General features: G+C 42.1%; 1 protein-coding gene and 1 long non-coding RNA gene across 10 annotated transcripts in view; both read right to left on the bottom strand.

The window, feature by feature from the left end:
* The window catches only part of sdk2b (sidekick cell adhesion molecule 2b), a 251231-nt gene that overhangs the window by 12791 nt on the left and 224325 nt on the right, over positions 1-14115 (bottom strand). For 3 of the 9 annotated variants that reach the window (XM_056429473.1, XM_056429479.1, XM_056429478.1), the window contains exons 33-43: positions 13641-13773; positions 10589-10645; positions 9906-10007; positions 9607-9722; positions 7579-7765; positions 5196-5333; positions 4811-5020; positions 4586-4711; positions 3036-3200; positions 2737-2877; positions 109-268 (exon numbers count right to left, since the gene is read on the bottom strand). In XM_056429473.1, the coding sequence (XP_056285448.1) occupies positions 109-268; positions 2737-2877; positions 3036-3200; positions 4586-4711; positions 4811-5020; positions 5196-5333; positions 7579-7765; positions 9607-9722; positions 9906-10007; positions 10589-10645; positions 13641-13773 (1535 nt within the window). The remainder of the gene's footprint in view (positions 1-108; positions 269-2736; positions 2878-3035; positions 3201-4585; positions 4712-4810; positions 5021-5195; positions 5334-7578; positions 7766-9606; positions 9723-9905; positions 10008-10588; positions 10646-13640; positions 13774-14115) is intronic. The other 6 variants (XM_056429480.1, XM_056429481.1, XM_056429475.1 and 3 more) reach the window with 5 other exon arrangements.
* LOC130203366 (uncharacterized) lies at positions 11408-12987 on the bottom strand. Its single transcript, XR_008833495.1, has 2 exons — positions 11930-12987; positions 11408-11855 (listed from the first exon to the last, which is right to left on the bottom strand). It is a non-coding gene; the product is annotated as an uncharacterized LOC130203366 (long non-coding RNA).

Here is a 14115-nt window from a genome sequence, read left to right as displayed (position 1 = left end):
TCACACAATTATCTTTGGTTTACAATTTGGTTATTTCATTCTGACCGCTGGTTTAAACATAATCTGCACTTTTTATATCTTCTGGCTCACGAGGCGCGGATCACTGACCTGGTGTAGACGCCGTTCTTCCGGCAGAATGAGTTTTTCACGGACAGCCTCCGGTTGTTGAGCTCCAGAGCGGGGAAGCGACCTTCGTCTAGGCTGACCAGGTCCCCGTGGGTCAGAGCGTTGCAGTTGGAGTTGTTCCCTGGACACACGTACAGAGACACTGTGTTACCACAGGCCGGACGGACAGGCAGGTTAGTGTGTGGGAGGCCGAATGGAATGAAGTGAACACAATTAGGGATAAGGAACAATTAGAATAAGGAACAATTAGGGATAAGGAACAATTAGGGATAAAGAACCATTAGGGATAAAGAACCATTAGGGATAAGGAACAATTAGGGATAAAGAACCATTAGGGATAAGGAACAATTAGGGATAAGGAACCATTAGGGATAAAGAACAATTAGGGATAAGGAACCATTAGGGATAAAGAACCATTAGGGATAAGGAACAATTAGGGATAAAGAACCATTAGGGATAAAGAACAATTAGGGATAAGGAACCATTAGGGATAAAGAACAATTAGGGATAAGGAACAATTAGGGATAAGGAACAATTAGGGATAAGGAACCATTAGGGATAAAGAACAATTAGGGATAAGGTACAATTAGGGATAAAGAACCATTAGGGATAAGGAACAATTAGGGATAAGGAACCATTAGGGATAAAGAACCATTAGGGATAAGGAACAATTAGGAATAAGGAACAATTAGGGATAAGGAACAATTAGGAATAAGGAACAATTAGGGATAAAGAACCATGAGGGATAAGGAACAATTAGGGCTAAGGAACCATTAGGGATAAAGAACCATTAGGGATAAAGAACCATTAGGGATAAGGAACAATTAGGAATAAGGAACAATTAGGGATAAGGAACAATTAGGATTAAGGAACAATTAGGGATAAAGAACCATTAGGGATAAGGAACAATTAGAGGTAAGGAACAATTAGGGATAAGGAACAATTGGGGATAAGGAACCATGAGGGATAAAGAACCATTAGGGATAAGGAACCATTAGGGATAAGGAACAATTAGAGGTAAGGAACAATTAGGGATAAGGAACCATTAGGGATAAAGAACCATTAGGGATAAGGAACAATTAGGGATAAGGAACAATTAGAGGTAAGGAACAATTAGGGATAAAGAACTATTAGGGATAAGGAACAATTAGAGGTAAGGAACAATTAGGGATAAAGAACCATTAGGGATAAGGAACAATTAGGGATAAGGAACAATTAGGGATAAGGAACCATTAGGGATAAAGAACCATTAGGGATAAGGAACAATTAGGGATAAGGAACGATATGATGACCACAGATGAACCATCTAAAGCAGAATAGTGAACGAGTGAAGGGTCGAGATGTATCAGTCCTCGAGGGAAAAGCTTCTATAAGGAAACGACGTGTCTTTCAGGTCTTAAATGGAATTCCGGACATTTTCCTTCTGAAGCTGTGCATTGTGTTAATAGCACAGCTTTATACATTTTATAAATAAAAGTGTGTGTGGCCATGTGGTGTATTTAAAAAAATAATTTGTTCTGGGGAATTAGCAGGTCAAACATTAAGACTTGCGTGTTTTGGATTTCAAGTTTCAAGTCTAAGCCAACTGTCAAGAAGACTTTTCTGGCAACATATATCCGTAGCGCCTATTCATCAGCACAAAATCAAATTAGCATATCTCCCAAAATATTGACTTATTCCTCTAAGACTGAGTCCACTTCAAGTCTCGACACGTGTTCCTGCAGCTTTGCCTCTGTTAATGCAGGGACCTTTCACAGTGAGATCGATATTACAACAACGAAGAATGGACAAAGACTGAAAGGTCTAAAGAAGAAGGACATTTAATGCAGAATAAAACATCCCAAAGTTATCAGGGCAGATGCCACCAAACTCAAAATACGTACGACAGATGAGTGTTTCTCCCCGTTTACACACAGATGACTGGGCGATCAAACCGCCGACACCATAAACCGAGAGCGACGGGCTGGCCAAGGCTGCCCGGCGCCAGATTCACGTGTGGAAGGAGCTGCTGCTTGCCATGCTTCAGGTTCAAATCACATCCAGTCATCTTAAGACTTCGGAGCGACCGCAGCGTGGCCGGGACCTCCGTGGCCGCTGCTCCGGGGCTACTCAAGGTCAAATGGTGGCTACGCAAACACACAGAAGAGCCACTGGGTATGTCCTGTGGCCTGGGCCAGACTCCCGGAGAGGGAGACGGAGGCATTGAGAGCGTCTTTGTGTTACAGTGAGAAGGAACCTCTTGTTTTTCCTCCGTCAGTCAGAAAGATGGGCAGGGACCCCCACCTCCCCTCCGCTGCCTGGCAGCTAAACAGCTATGGCAGAAGTGCTGAGCTCAGGGAAATACCCGCTGATGTCAGGGCTGCACTGAATGGACAAGTACGCTGCTGCCCCCCCTCTCCCGCCCTCTCCTAATTCTCCCGCTTATCGTTCGAAGTTGCAACACAACCCTCTCAGAGAAGGGAACTTGTGTTCGCTGCTCGGTATCCAAGAAACTACAAATCATTACAAACCCGAATGAATTGAGTCATCAGGTTGCACTAGAAGGTGCAGGGGCTTCTACAGTAGCTGTAAATAAAGTTAGAAAATCCACATTTAATTGTGTGCACTCACCTGATTCAGACTTCTTGGCATACTTCTTGCTCTGGCCCCTGATAATGAGGATGAAAACCAGCAGCAGGATGAAGATGAGACCCACCAAGGCCACCACGACCAGGAACCACCACTCCTCGTAGAAAGGCGCCACTTTTTGGGCTGGAAAAAAACCACGGAAATAGTTGGAATTCGCGGTTGTTAAAAAACAACTCGCCATATATTTGTGTGTTGTCTGAATAACCTCAGGGGAATTTGATATGGTCTCCCAAAATGATTGTGATTCGAATTGTGCTGTCAAGGAACACATGAAAGCTCACCAGATATAGAAGGAGAAGGTAGACTGGGGGATCCGTAGCCGTAGTCGTTCACTCCGATCACCCTGAAGTCATAACTGACCCCCTGCTTCAGGATATCCATGTTGAACGTGTGTGATGTCACTTCCTTGGGGATGTCCTTGATGAGGATATCCCACAATCCCTCATCTGTAGAGTAGCACATTTAGCATGAGTGTGGGTCTGACGAGAAAATGTAACTTGTAAAACGCTTGAACAATGTCGATATGTCTTTGTTATCGGGCCGGCTGCTTTGTTTGACAAAAGGCTCCGGTCGGGTCGGCAGCGACCACGGTAATTTATGATTTCTGCAAAAATTACGTGATCCATCAATCCCAGTTGTCCCGTAGAATTTACAGCAACCAAAAACTAAATCATAAATAGTCACGCGGACGTATTTCAAAGGTGCACAGACGCTTGCCTTGAGACATCCTGCCAGAGAGTTCTTATTCCAAGTTGCTGTTTGTATACATCAATGTAAGTTTGCCTCTTTTTAATGGGGCACACCGTCATCAACAAGCACCTGAGTTTATCAAACACAAATCATCAAGTTAAATGATACCACAGTGAGTTTACGGCCCTGGGCATAAAGAGACGAGAAGATCAGGGGGGAGGTTGTGTGAAGTTGATTTAAGCATCTTCCTCCCTCCTGGACATCAATGCACGCTATATATAGATATATATTATCATCAAAAGTGTTGCTAATCCTTCTTAAAATCTAGGGCTAGCAACCCCCTTCATTTACCGCCTAAAAAGTAGTGAAACACATATCCCTCCCATCCATCACCACCTTAACCCGGCCACGGCTTGTCAATCACAACTGAAACCTGATGCCAATTGTCTCAATTGCAGCTTCACGATCAATAACCAATTCAAATGCAAGTGGGACAGACTTCAGGGCAGCAGATGTTGCCTCTTGACACCACTTCTTTATACCATATGCGTCATAATAATAATAATAATAATAAAAAATTTTCTCTTTTCATATGCATCCTTTCGCCTCAGTCCACACAGTGTGCCTTGCGTAAAGGTAGGGATTCTGTCCACAGAAAGATGGCAGAGGGCTTTTATTTAAGTTGTGAGTTAAAAATCAAATGAAGTAAAAACATTTTTTTACTTGGTTTATTTGATAAAGGCCAGTGCGCATTAATAAAAATAATTCTGTGAATGTGCCAGAGTTAGCCAAGAGGCTATTTTTCATCTGTAGTCCCGAGAGCCTGATGTCATAAAACAAACATAAAAACATAAAATTACATATAAAATGTTTTTACAATATTTACGCTTCATAATGGGCGCATTAACGATTCATAGTGAGAATAGTGAATATACTCTTAGACTTTTTCAAGTCCTAACATGACATGCAACAAGAAGACTCACAAATTCAAAATGGAGATGTACAGATATTGACATCAAAGCTGTCATACTTATTGCTGCATGATGTCACATGATCATCTTCGCTGTGAACCGTGAGGCGGGACTCGCACCAATAAATCAGAAGGTGAGACCTTGACGCACTACGCAGCCGAGGCACCCACCTGAAGGTCTGGCCTCGATCACGTAGCGGGTGATGGCCGCGCGTCCCGGGTCCCCGCTGGTCCAGTGGATGGTCAGGGCCGAACCGTAGCGCGTGATGAACGGTTCTCCCGGGGGTCCCGGGGCTCCTGGGGGACAAAATAACACAGTATTAAAGTAAGAGCATTTTCGAATGAAGAATAAAACAAATTTAAAAAATCTGAGTTTTCACGAACTAAAAAAACTACCTTCTCCCGGGCCGGTGGTGATGTTGGCCTCCACTTCGGGCCCGTAGATGAAAGTCTTGGCCCGGATGCGGAAGTTGTAGGTGATGCCGTCGGCCAGGTCCCTGAGCTTCAGCCACAGGGGGCCGCTGCCCTTCACATCCACTGTCACTGTCTTACTGACGCCTGGGGGGGAGGGGGAGTGAAGACAGTCGGCACAGGCCACTGAAGGCTCTAGACGAACAAACCACATTTAGAGCAAAGGTTGCATTGACATACAGGTCGTTAAGGTCGAGGCGATCATTCGCTCACAGTGAAAGAACAGACGCTGAGGTCAATTGATCGGAGCGAAAAGTGCAATTCTACACACGTGGATTGATAATCCCATCGCATGCCGATGTGCGCTCACCATCTAGCGGTGTGCAGGGCTCGTAGACCAGACGGTAGCCCTCGATGATGCCGTTGGGGAAGGTGGGCTCGCCCCAGGACACGTTGACAGAGGTGGTGGTCAGCTCACTGAAGTGGATGAAGCTGGGAGCGCTGGGAGCTGGAGAGTTCAGAGGTCAAAGGTTAAAAGAGGTATTTTTTGAGGTTTTCCAGGAAATAATGTGTTCATGCGTGCGCGGGAGGCCACACATCATTTTCATTTACACTACACACATAGACACACTTTGCATTTTGCACACTGTCTATATTTAATATTTTTATATTTAATTTAATTTGTCATTAGTATTGTATTGTGTATTGTGTATGCATATATGTTGTATAGATACATATATATTTTATTTTATATTTTACTTTGTATACTTCTTGTATACATCTTTATCTTTCATCCCTGTTTTTTATATTTTATTTTATATTCTTGTGTGTTTAGTTTATTGGTGCTGCTACTGTTACGACAAATTTCCCCTTGGGGATTAATAAAGTACATATCTATCTATCTATCTATCTACATCGAGATGTGTCTGTTTGTGAGAGGGAGGGTTCATTACATATATTAATATTTAGAGAACTAAAAGATCACATTTGACATATCTTTCATCCACTGACTTACAATAAGGGCATTCAACCAACAATTTTGAATAATAGGAATCGAGAAAGTGCGATGAGTAAGTGCCAGTTAAGTGCTACTACGAGATAAAAGATAACCAAAGGATCAGAATTAAATGCTCTTTTGAATACTTTGAATATGAGAATGACGTTTTTATAGCTGCACGGAACAAGTTTGGAAAGGTTTTCCACAAAAGGACAATAAGACAGTTTTGAGACCTGAAATGAACAACTCAGCTTAACCTTGAGACTGATAATGATTAATGATAAATATGTTTTTAAGTGGATGTAAAACACCTTGAGGCACTTGTCTGTAACCAGGGTAACCACCGCAAGAAAATGCTTCCCTTCATGGGGAAATAGATGTGGAAATATTACAATCTGTGCCACCTGGAGAGTTACAGGACTGTTTTTTATATTACAGCCATAGCGTTCTTTGTTCTTTGTGTCTGTAGCTTTTTTTCCCCTGCAGATCCAGAACTGCAGTTTATGGTCTGAGAGTCCAGCACTTTGCAGTGAGTCTGTGTCCTCTGCCTCCATTTGGTCAACACCTTAATATATGCTGAAGATCCGCTGCACACGCTCAGCCTGCAGGCCCCGTCACAGCTGACTGAGCCTGTGACACAACGCTGTGTTTTCCCGGTTGTCTTTGAACTCGTCGAGCAGAAGCTCGCAAGAGACAAAAGCTCCTTTGTTTGTTAAAAAGGACGGGATAGCTATCTCCACGGTACTCCCCCCTCCCCCCCCCCCTTTCCAGCTTGTCATCTGCTTCCTCCTCTCACGACAGTGACCCAATAGGGAAAGAAAGCAAGAGGCTGGAAACATTTTTTTTTTTTTTTTCCCTTCTGACTACAACAACGAAAAGCCCCAACATTGTATGAAAAAGTGATTTTTTGAAAAAGCCTTCTTTTACACAGGGGTTTTAAAAAGTAAGTAAGAAAAAAGTTTTGGAAAAAAGCAAAAAAAAGAGAGAAAGGGATGGGGTATGAGGCGTTTTTTTCCCGGGCCCGTGGAGGGAGAGATTGTCATCCCGTCTGCTTTCCAGACAAAACGGGAGATTCAGCAACCCGGCCGTCCAGAGCGGGATCGCTGATTGGGAACTTATGCTCAGCGTGTGCTTCCGCTAACATCGTCTGGCATGCTGACAGCAGCAATTAGCATCATCAGAACATAAAATTCTTCCCTCGTACTCGACGCCACCGCCGCGCGCGATTATAACTTATCCGCTTTAGTGACGTCGTCCCCATCACGTTGTCGGCCATTCATTCAATCAATCAATCAAACTTTTATGACAGACTAGTACAAAACATTAAAATATAATAAAATATATACAAAACCACAAGTAAAAAACAAACAAAGAACTACACGTTTTATAAATAAACAGCTGTACCAGTGTCTCCACAGCTGGGACAGGTAGCGTGTAGTGCTGAGTTTTATATTTGATAAAAACACGATGGTGTCACGTTCGGAGGACCTGGCAGATACATTTGCACATTAGATTTGAATGTACTGACTCCCGCAGACACAAACATCTCACTGTCACTAGTCCACCCCGGCCTCTTCAACAATATTCTCATGGCATCATTGGAGGCCACATGCAGTCTCCGTTGGCTTGTTTTTTTGTAGTGAGACCACAAGTGTGCCGTGTACAGAGGTGTACAGTACGTTGTGTTCATGATGTAAAATGTTTTGTTTTTCCATATCGTCGATGTTGCTGCACTCATTCACGGTGAAAGACGTACCCGCTTGCTGAGTGCGGCCCCTCGTGGGCGGGCTGCGGGGCCCGTCCCCCGCTGCATTGAAGGCGGCTACACTGATCATGTAGGTGGTGTAGCCAGTTAGGTTCTTCAGCTTCACCCCTCCTTCCGGCATGAAGAGAGTACGAAGCCGCTCCGTCTCATTCTTGCGCTGGAATTCCCAGAAGTAGACCTACGTGGAATAAGAGTGACGAATGGTTAATAATGCGAGCCTACAGACGCCGCTGAGGGAATACAGATACTTCGTCTTCCATAAAACTCACTCCCGTTTCAAATTCCCCCGAGGGGAGAGCAGTTTAATTTGATTCCCTGTCAATGTTTTTTTGTGCAACAGACTTAGCCGTTCACCGAAAGCCCCTCTGGAAAACGGCGTTCGCTAAATGTGAATATAAAAAAAGTGCATTTAATGGTGATTAACATCAAATTGATGGAGTCTATTGTGAACCACAACTCACAGTTCAATATTTATATCAAGATAGTCACCGAAGACGATGTTGTTGCCTTATTCCGAAGGAGGCCCATCAAAGTTGTTGCTTCTGGGTCCGATATGAAAAAAAACATGAAGTGTGAATTTGACCCCACAGTGAGAGATGTTTGAACTCATTCTGATGCAGAGTGAAGCCTCCTCTCTGTGGTACAGCCAGTTGTGTGAACGAGCAGTACTGAAACACGGATTATGTGTCTGTTTGCACCAATTATTACATTTTTAATGAGTTTTTGTGTAAATGCATATTTGGGCCTTATTCACATTTCCTTCTCTTGTCTGGACCTGAGGATAACGTGACTGAAAATGTGCGTTTTTAAGTTTGTAATTTATTTTTGCATTTGATTTTTTATTCTGTATTTAGTGGTAATTAATATTTAATATTTAGACCTTTTATAATATTTTACATGTATTATTTTATTTTGTATGTATTTGTATATGTACACTACCGTTCAAAAGTTTGGGCTCATCCAGACAATTTTGTGTCTTCCATGAAAACTCACTTTTATTTATCAAATGAATTGAAAATTGAATAGAAAATAAAGTCAAGACATTGACAAGGTTAGAAATAATGATTAATATTTGAAGTATTAATTTTGTTCTTCAAACTTCAAGCTCAAAGGAAGGCCAGTTGTATAGCTTATATCACCAGCATAACTGTTTTCAGCTGTGCTAACATAATTGCACAAGGGTTTTCTAATCAGATATTAGTCTTCTAAGGCGATTAGCAAACACAATGTACCATTAGAACACTGGAGTGATCGTTGATGGAAATTGAAGTCATTTACCACATTAACAATGTATAGAGTGTATTATTGATTAATTTAATGTTATCTTTATTGAAAAAACAGTGCTTTTCTTTGAAAAATAAAGACATTTCTAAGTGACCCCAAACTTTTGAACGGTAGTGTATATCTATATTGCGATACTTTCATTTAATATGTTACAAGTTAACTGTACTTTAGACTGCTGCTATACATTTTGGGTTAAAATTGAATGTATTTTGTTGTTGTTAATAAAACTAAAAGAACTAGAATGGGCACTCGGTAGAGCGCATACCTTCGCATATCACAAGATTGGGCATTGAATTATGAACATTTTGGCATTAGTTGCATGCCAATTGGACAAAAATGTATCGTGCTATGGTAAAAAAAGAGTTTGACCTTTCCATGACCTTGACCTTGACCTTTGACCCGATTGATCCCAAAATCTAATCAACTGGTCCCCGGATAATAAACAATCATCCCACCAAATTTCATGCGATTCGGTTCAATACTTTTTGAGTTCTGCGAAAGATTTTGACCTGTTCATGACCTTTGACCTTGACCCGATCGATCCCAAAATCTAATCAACTGGTCCCCGGATAATAAACAATCATCCCACCAAATTTCATGCGATTCGGTTCAATACTTTTTGAGTTTTGCGAATAACACGCATACAAATAAATAAATAAATAAATACACGGTGATCAAAACATAACCTTCCGGCATTTTCAATGCGAAGGTAAAAAATGAATGTGTGACTCTGACCTTGTAGCCCTGGATGTCCCCATTCTGCGCATCCACAGGAGGGGGGTCCCAAGTCACGTCCAGCTGGGTGGCCGTTGCGGACTGAATGGCCACATTCTGGGGCGGGGCTGTCGGCACTGTTCACACAAATAAACCATACATTACAAGACAAGGACGTGTCTTCTGTATTATAAGTGATTATTTTAGCGAATGCTATTGCTCCTTGACTCATTGTATAGACAGGCAACATTGCAGCACAAGAAACTACAACTACTTCTTGAATTTCACCGTGAGACTGAAGTGACAGGAAGCGCACATACCTGCTTCTCCCACAAACACCTCCTGAGGCGGACTGGTTGGCCCCTCGCCAACAGCGTTGTATACACTCATGCGTATCTCATAGCGCTTGTGTTTACTTAGCTCTGCAGGAGACGTAAACAACCAGGGACAGAAAGTTAGGAATTGCGTTTCACACCCACTCGTAAATTGTCCTTTTATAACCGTTCGATCTTCGTTTGCTCCTAATTTGGAAACATCCGATATTCCATCCGCCCCATCCCACATCCATCAACCTCTCTCCAGGTGCTTCAAACACCAACATTAGTAACACACAGGAATGCAATAATAAGTAGAACAATCCTCAAGTCCTCACAACATTTGCTACTGGGGAACGGAGCAGATTTTTTTCCTTTTTTCCTGCTGTAAATAATTTAAAGTGTGCAAGAGAAATATGTGGCCATCTGCTTTTAAAGTGCTTATCCAAATAAGCAAAGCCAACCGGGGAGAGTGTTGGACTCCGCGCTCGCATAGTCCAACAGTAGACGGTTTGCTTCCATTGGCCTCAAGTGTCCCGATGCGATGTGAACACAAGCAGCCAAATGTTGTGTTCATGTGCTCATCCGGCAGGGCACTTTTGGAACATATGTTGAGATAGCTGCTTTAAAATATGTGTGATTGAGTCATGATAACACATGTGATGAATGAGACGAGTGACACAACTTACTGTCCAACTCATGCTGGTTCAGAGTGGAATCGCTCAGATTCTGGACGCTGTAAGGGGCTGCGGTGGAAAAGAGCAAAGATGGAAGAAAGGGTGTTGGGCTTCGTGTGCAAAGTCATTTTCCTTGTTGAAAAAAAGAGGAAAAGCCCCAATCACAGTGATCATACCTCTGAGTTAACGCCAGAATGACTCAAGAGTGAAATTATAGGCTAAGTTACACGGCGCAGTATCCACAGAGCTGCGCCTGAGTAAACCTAATAGTGGGGTCGGATGCATGTGTAATTTTTCTCAGTCATTTCAAATTGGTGTTAAAGTTTGGTTTTCACTTCTAAGTTGAAGTTTAGGGTCTATAGAAAAATTTGAGTCCGAGTGTCAAACACACAGATAAAAAATGGCCTCTAGGGGGCACCGCAAAATATGTAAACTGCTACAACTTTTGATTAGATTAACCAAATTTAACAAATGAGGTATGTATGGATTCAGAATTAAAAGGAGAAACTGGTATGCTAAGCATTTGGTGACCAGATAAAAATAAATACACTTTTAGCCCAAAATATTACATGGACACAAGCGAAATTATACTTTTTTAAAGATAAAGTCTGAAAATATCCTCACAGTTGCTAAGGAATTTTACTTTTTAATGTTATTTCACAAGTCAAGACTGTGTGGTGATTAAACTGAAATTGAAATGCTCCTCACTCTTCTATTCTATGCCCTAGGAGGCGCCGCAAAATGTAGTAACAGCCATGAACTTTCTATGTATTGATTTAGGATCAGGTGTCTCAACTTTTTTCAGTCAGTCAATCACTCAATCAATCAATCAAGCCAACAAGCCAACAAGCCATCATTTTATTCACAAGAAATTTTCACAAAAGAACTTTATATCTGGAAGAAAGTAAGTCAATAACAATAAGAAGATAAACAATAGTTTTTCTGGCATTCAAAAAATGAACAGAGGACCATAGGGCTAACATTTATTCTGAGAACTTCACTCTACAATGATAACTATAATTTACTTCTTTGATTTATTCTATGTCAGTCTTAGAAGTTCTGACATGTGCACTTGCACAGACGTGTGCACTTTAACTTCGCCTTCATGCACTTGCACCGAGAACTGGCAGGTCGACTTGTACAAGTACTTGTACAACCACACTTCACATCTAGTTGTAATACGTCTTTGGCAAGTGGTATCGTAGTCCAAATGGGAAGAAGTTTGCTGTCCTCTTCTTTCCACCCATGGTCAGTGGGGTTGTTGTCAGGCATTATAGACCTAAATGAATGAATACATAAATGCATGGTTTTTGTGATTATATAGTACTCAAATCCATACAGGTGCATACTTACATGTGGGCTGTTGTCCAGATGCTTGCTTGGAAGACACTCCTTTTGAGATGTAGATCCAAAGCATCCATTGTTGGGGGGATTCTTTCAACATCCCTCGTCTTCTGTGAGAATAGCCTCATTCGAAGAAGATCAACATCATTTTCCTCATTTGATTCACTGGAGTACAGCCTACAGACAAAGTTTACTGCAACTTCTTTCAGCCTTGGAGAGGTTTGGAATGGAGTCTCAATGATGGTTGCGAACTCCTCTGTCAAGTGTGGAACTTCGTGCATCAATTTGCAGCAGGATCGCTTACCCCTGAACTTGAAAGAAGATGTGCTGTCTGATCCCGTGAATGCGTGGAAGAGAGCCATGGCTTTACATGTTTCTGTGCCCAGTTTTGTGGCGAGAGTGTTCAGGGAGATCATTCTTGATGTCTTTCCAGTTTTGAAGCAGATCCAGATTTCTGCAGTTGCATTCAAAGCCTTGATATGATGGAAATTACTCAGCAGGATTACGACAACATCTGTGTCTCCAGTATAGACCATCCCAACTGATGCTGTTTGGAGGGCATGGAGAAGATGCACTAGGACACGAGTGTCAGCTTCCTCGTGGTTGCAGCGATCCATTGGAGGACTGTTTCCAACATGGTGGACGCAATCATCTGCTGTTATGTAGACATCTTTGTCATCTGGGAACTGTCCATTTGTTACAAGCGCAGTTGACAGGAATGAAAACAGTTCTGTCTTATTATCCTCATTTGCCAGAAATGCCTGCCAATCTCTTGGGACTTTGGCAGTGCCAGAGATGCGTTGTCGGGTGCCTGATCCTCGCTTTTCTCTTGTTCCTCCTTTGATTGTCAAAGCACGATACTGGTCCCAGACGATGTCCACTCGTGTTGATCTTTTCAGGTCACGTTGAACTCTTGGGCAGAACACCTAGCTCCTAGCTATGTTTGTGCTATAGGGATATTCTGAACACCAATCTTAAATCCAGTCGAGTCATTACACAGCCTTTATTTACAATAACTTTAAAAATCATGTTTCATAGCAACTTTGAGGACATTTCCAGACTTTATCTCCAAAAAGCATAATTTCGCTTGTGTCCATGTAATATTTTGGGATAAAAGTGTATTTATTTTTATCTGGTCACCAAATGCTTGGTATACCTGTTTCTCCTTTTAATTCTGAATCCATACATACCTCATATGTTAAAATTGGATAATCTAATCAAAAGTTGTAGCAGTTTACATATTTTGCGGCGCCCCCTAGAGGCCATTTTTCATCTGTGTGTTTGACACTCGGACTCAAATTTTTCTGTAGACCCTAAACTTCAACTTGGAAGTGAAAACCAAACTTTAACACGAATTTGAAATGACTGAGCCTTATACGACCCCACTATAATGATAACTTGCAGCTGATAGCTACTGATCACAAAATGAAATGTTTTGCAGGGGAGTGTCGAGACCAGCGGCGAGAGCCTGCAGATGGAATGAGCCTGAGGGAAAGTTTTCCTCTCATGGAAATAATGGCGTTGCATCGACTCTGCAGGAATAATCAACCGTGTGAAATAGTTTCGTGAGTAAAGCAGAGAAGTAACACTTCTCTTCCCAAGATGCTATCGCCGACGTATAATAAATGCAACATACCGACAGCTAAGTGAAAATGTATTTGTGCACGGAAGCAACAGCGACAGGTGGTAAAGGACGGTGATTTGTCATGCAATGCCTCACCGGTGAGCTCACCCCAGGTGGACATGCTGTTGATGGTGTGAAGAGAGTAACCGCGGAGACGGTCGTACAGCAGCTCACGATATCGAATCCGAAAGCCCAATAAGATTCCATTTATCTTCTCCTCAGAGGGGTGCTGTGAGGGGGGAAGGGGGAGAGTTAAGGTGTAATGTAGCAGAGCTCTGCCCAACTGAGCCCCAGAAATAGCTTTAGAATACCACGTGTGACCCATCGGTTCAGTTGCCGTCATATAAAGTTAATTACACCTTAATAAGCATCTAACTTGCATGTTTTTCAAATTGTAAAATGACCACATGTTATCATGTTGTGTTTTGTTGCCACTGCATGCTCGGGCTTTCTCAACTCGACTCGCTCTTCTTTCTAATGTTGCATGAGCACAATTATTGGAAAGAAACTGGTACATAATGCACAAATCCTCCAATATTACAATAGCCAAGCTACCGTCAATAAGGGGGAA

The sequence above is a fragment of the Pseudoliparis swirei genome, chromosome 13 (genome assembly GCF_029220125.1).
Source record: "Pseudoliparis swirei isolate HS2019 ecotype Mariana Trench chromosome 13, NWPU_hadal_v1, whole genome shotgun sequence".
Classification (NCBI taxonomy): Eukaryota; Metazoa; Chordata; class Actinopteri; order Perciformes; family Liparidae; genus Pseudoliparis; species Pseudoliparis swirei.
Note: the sequence above shows the minus strand (reverse complement) of the source record. Positions and strands in the feature narration are given on the sequence as shown.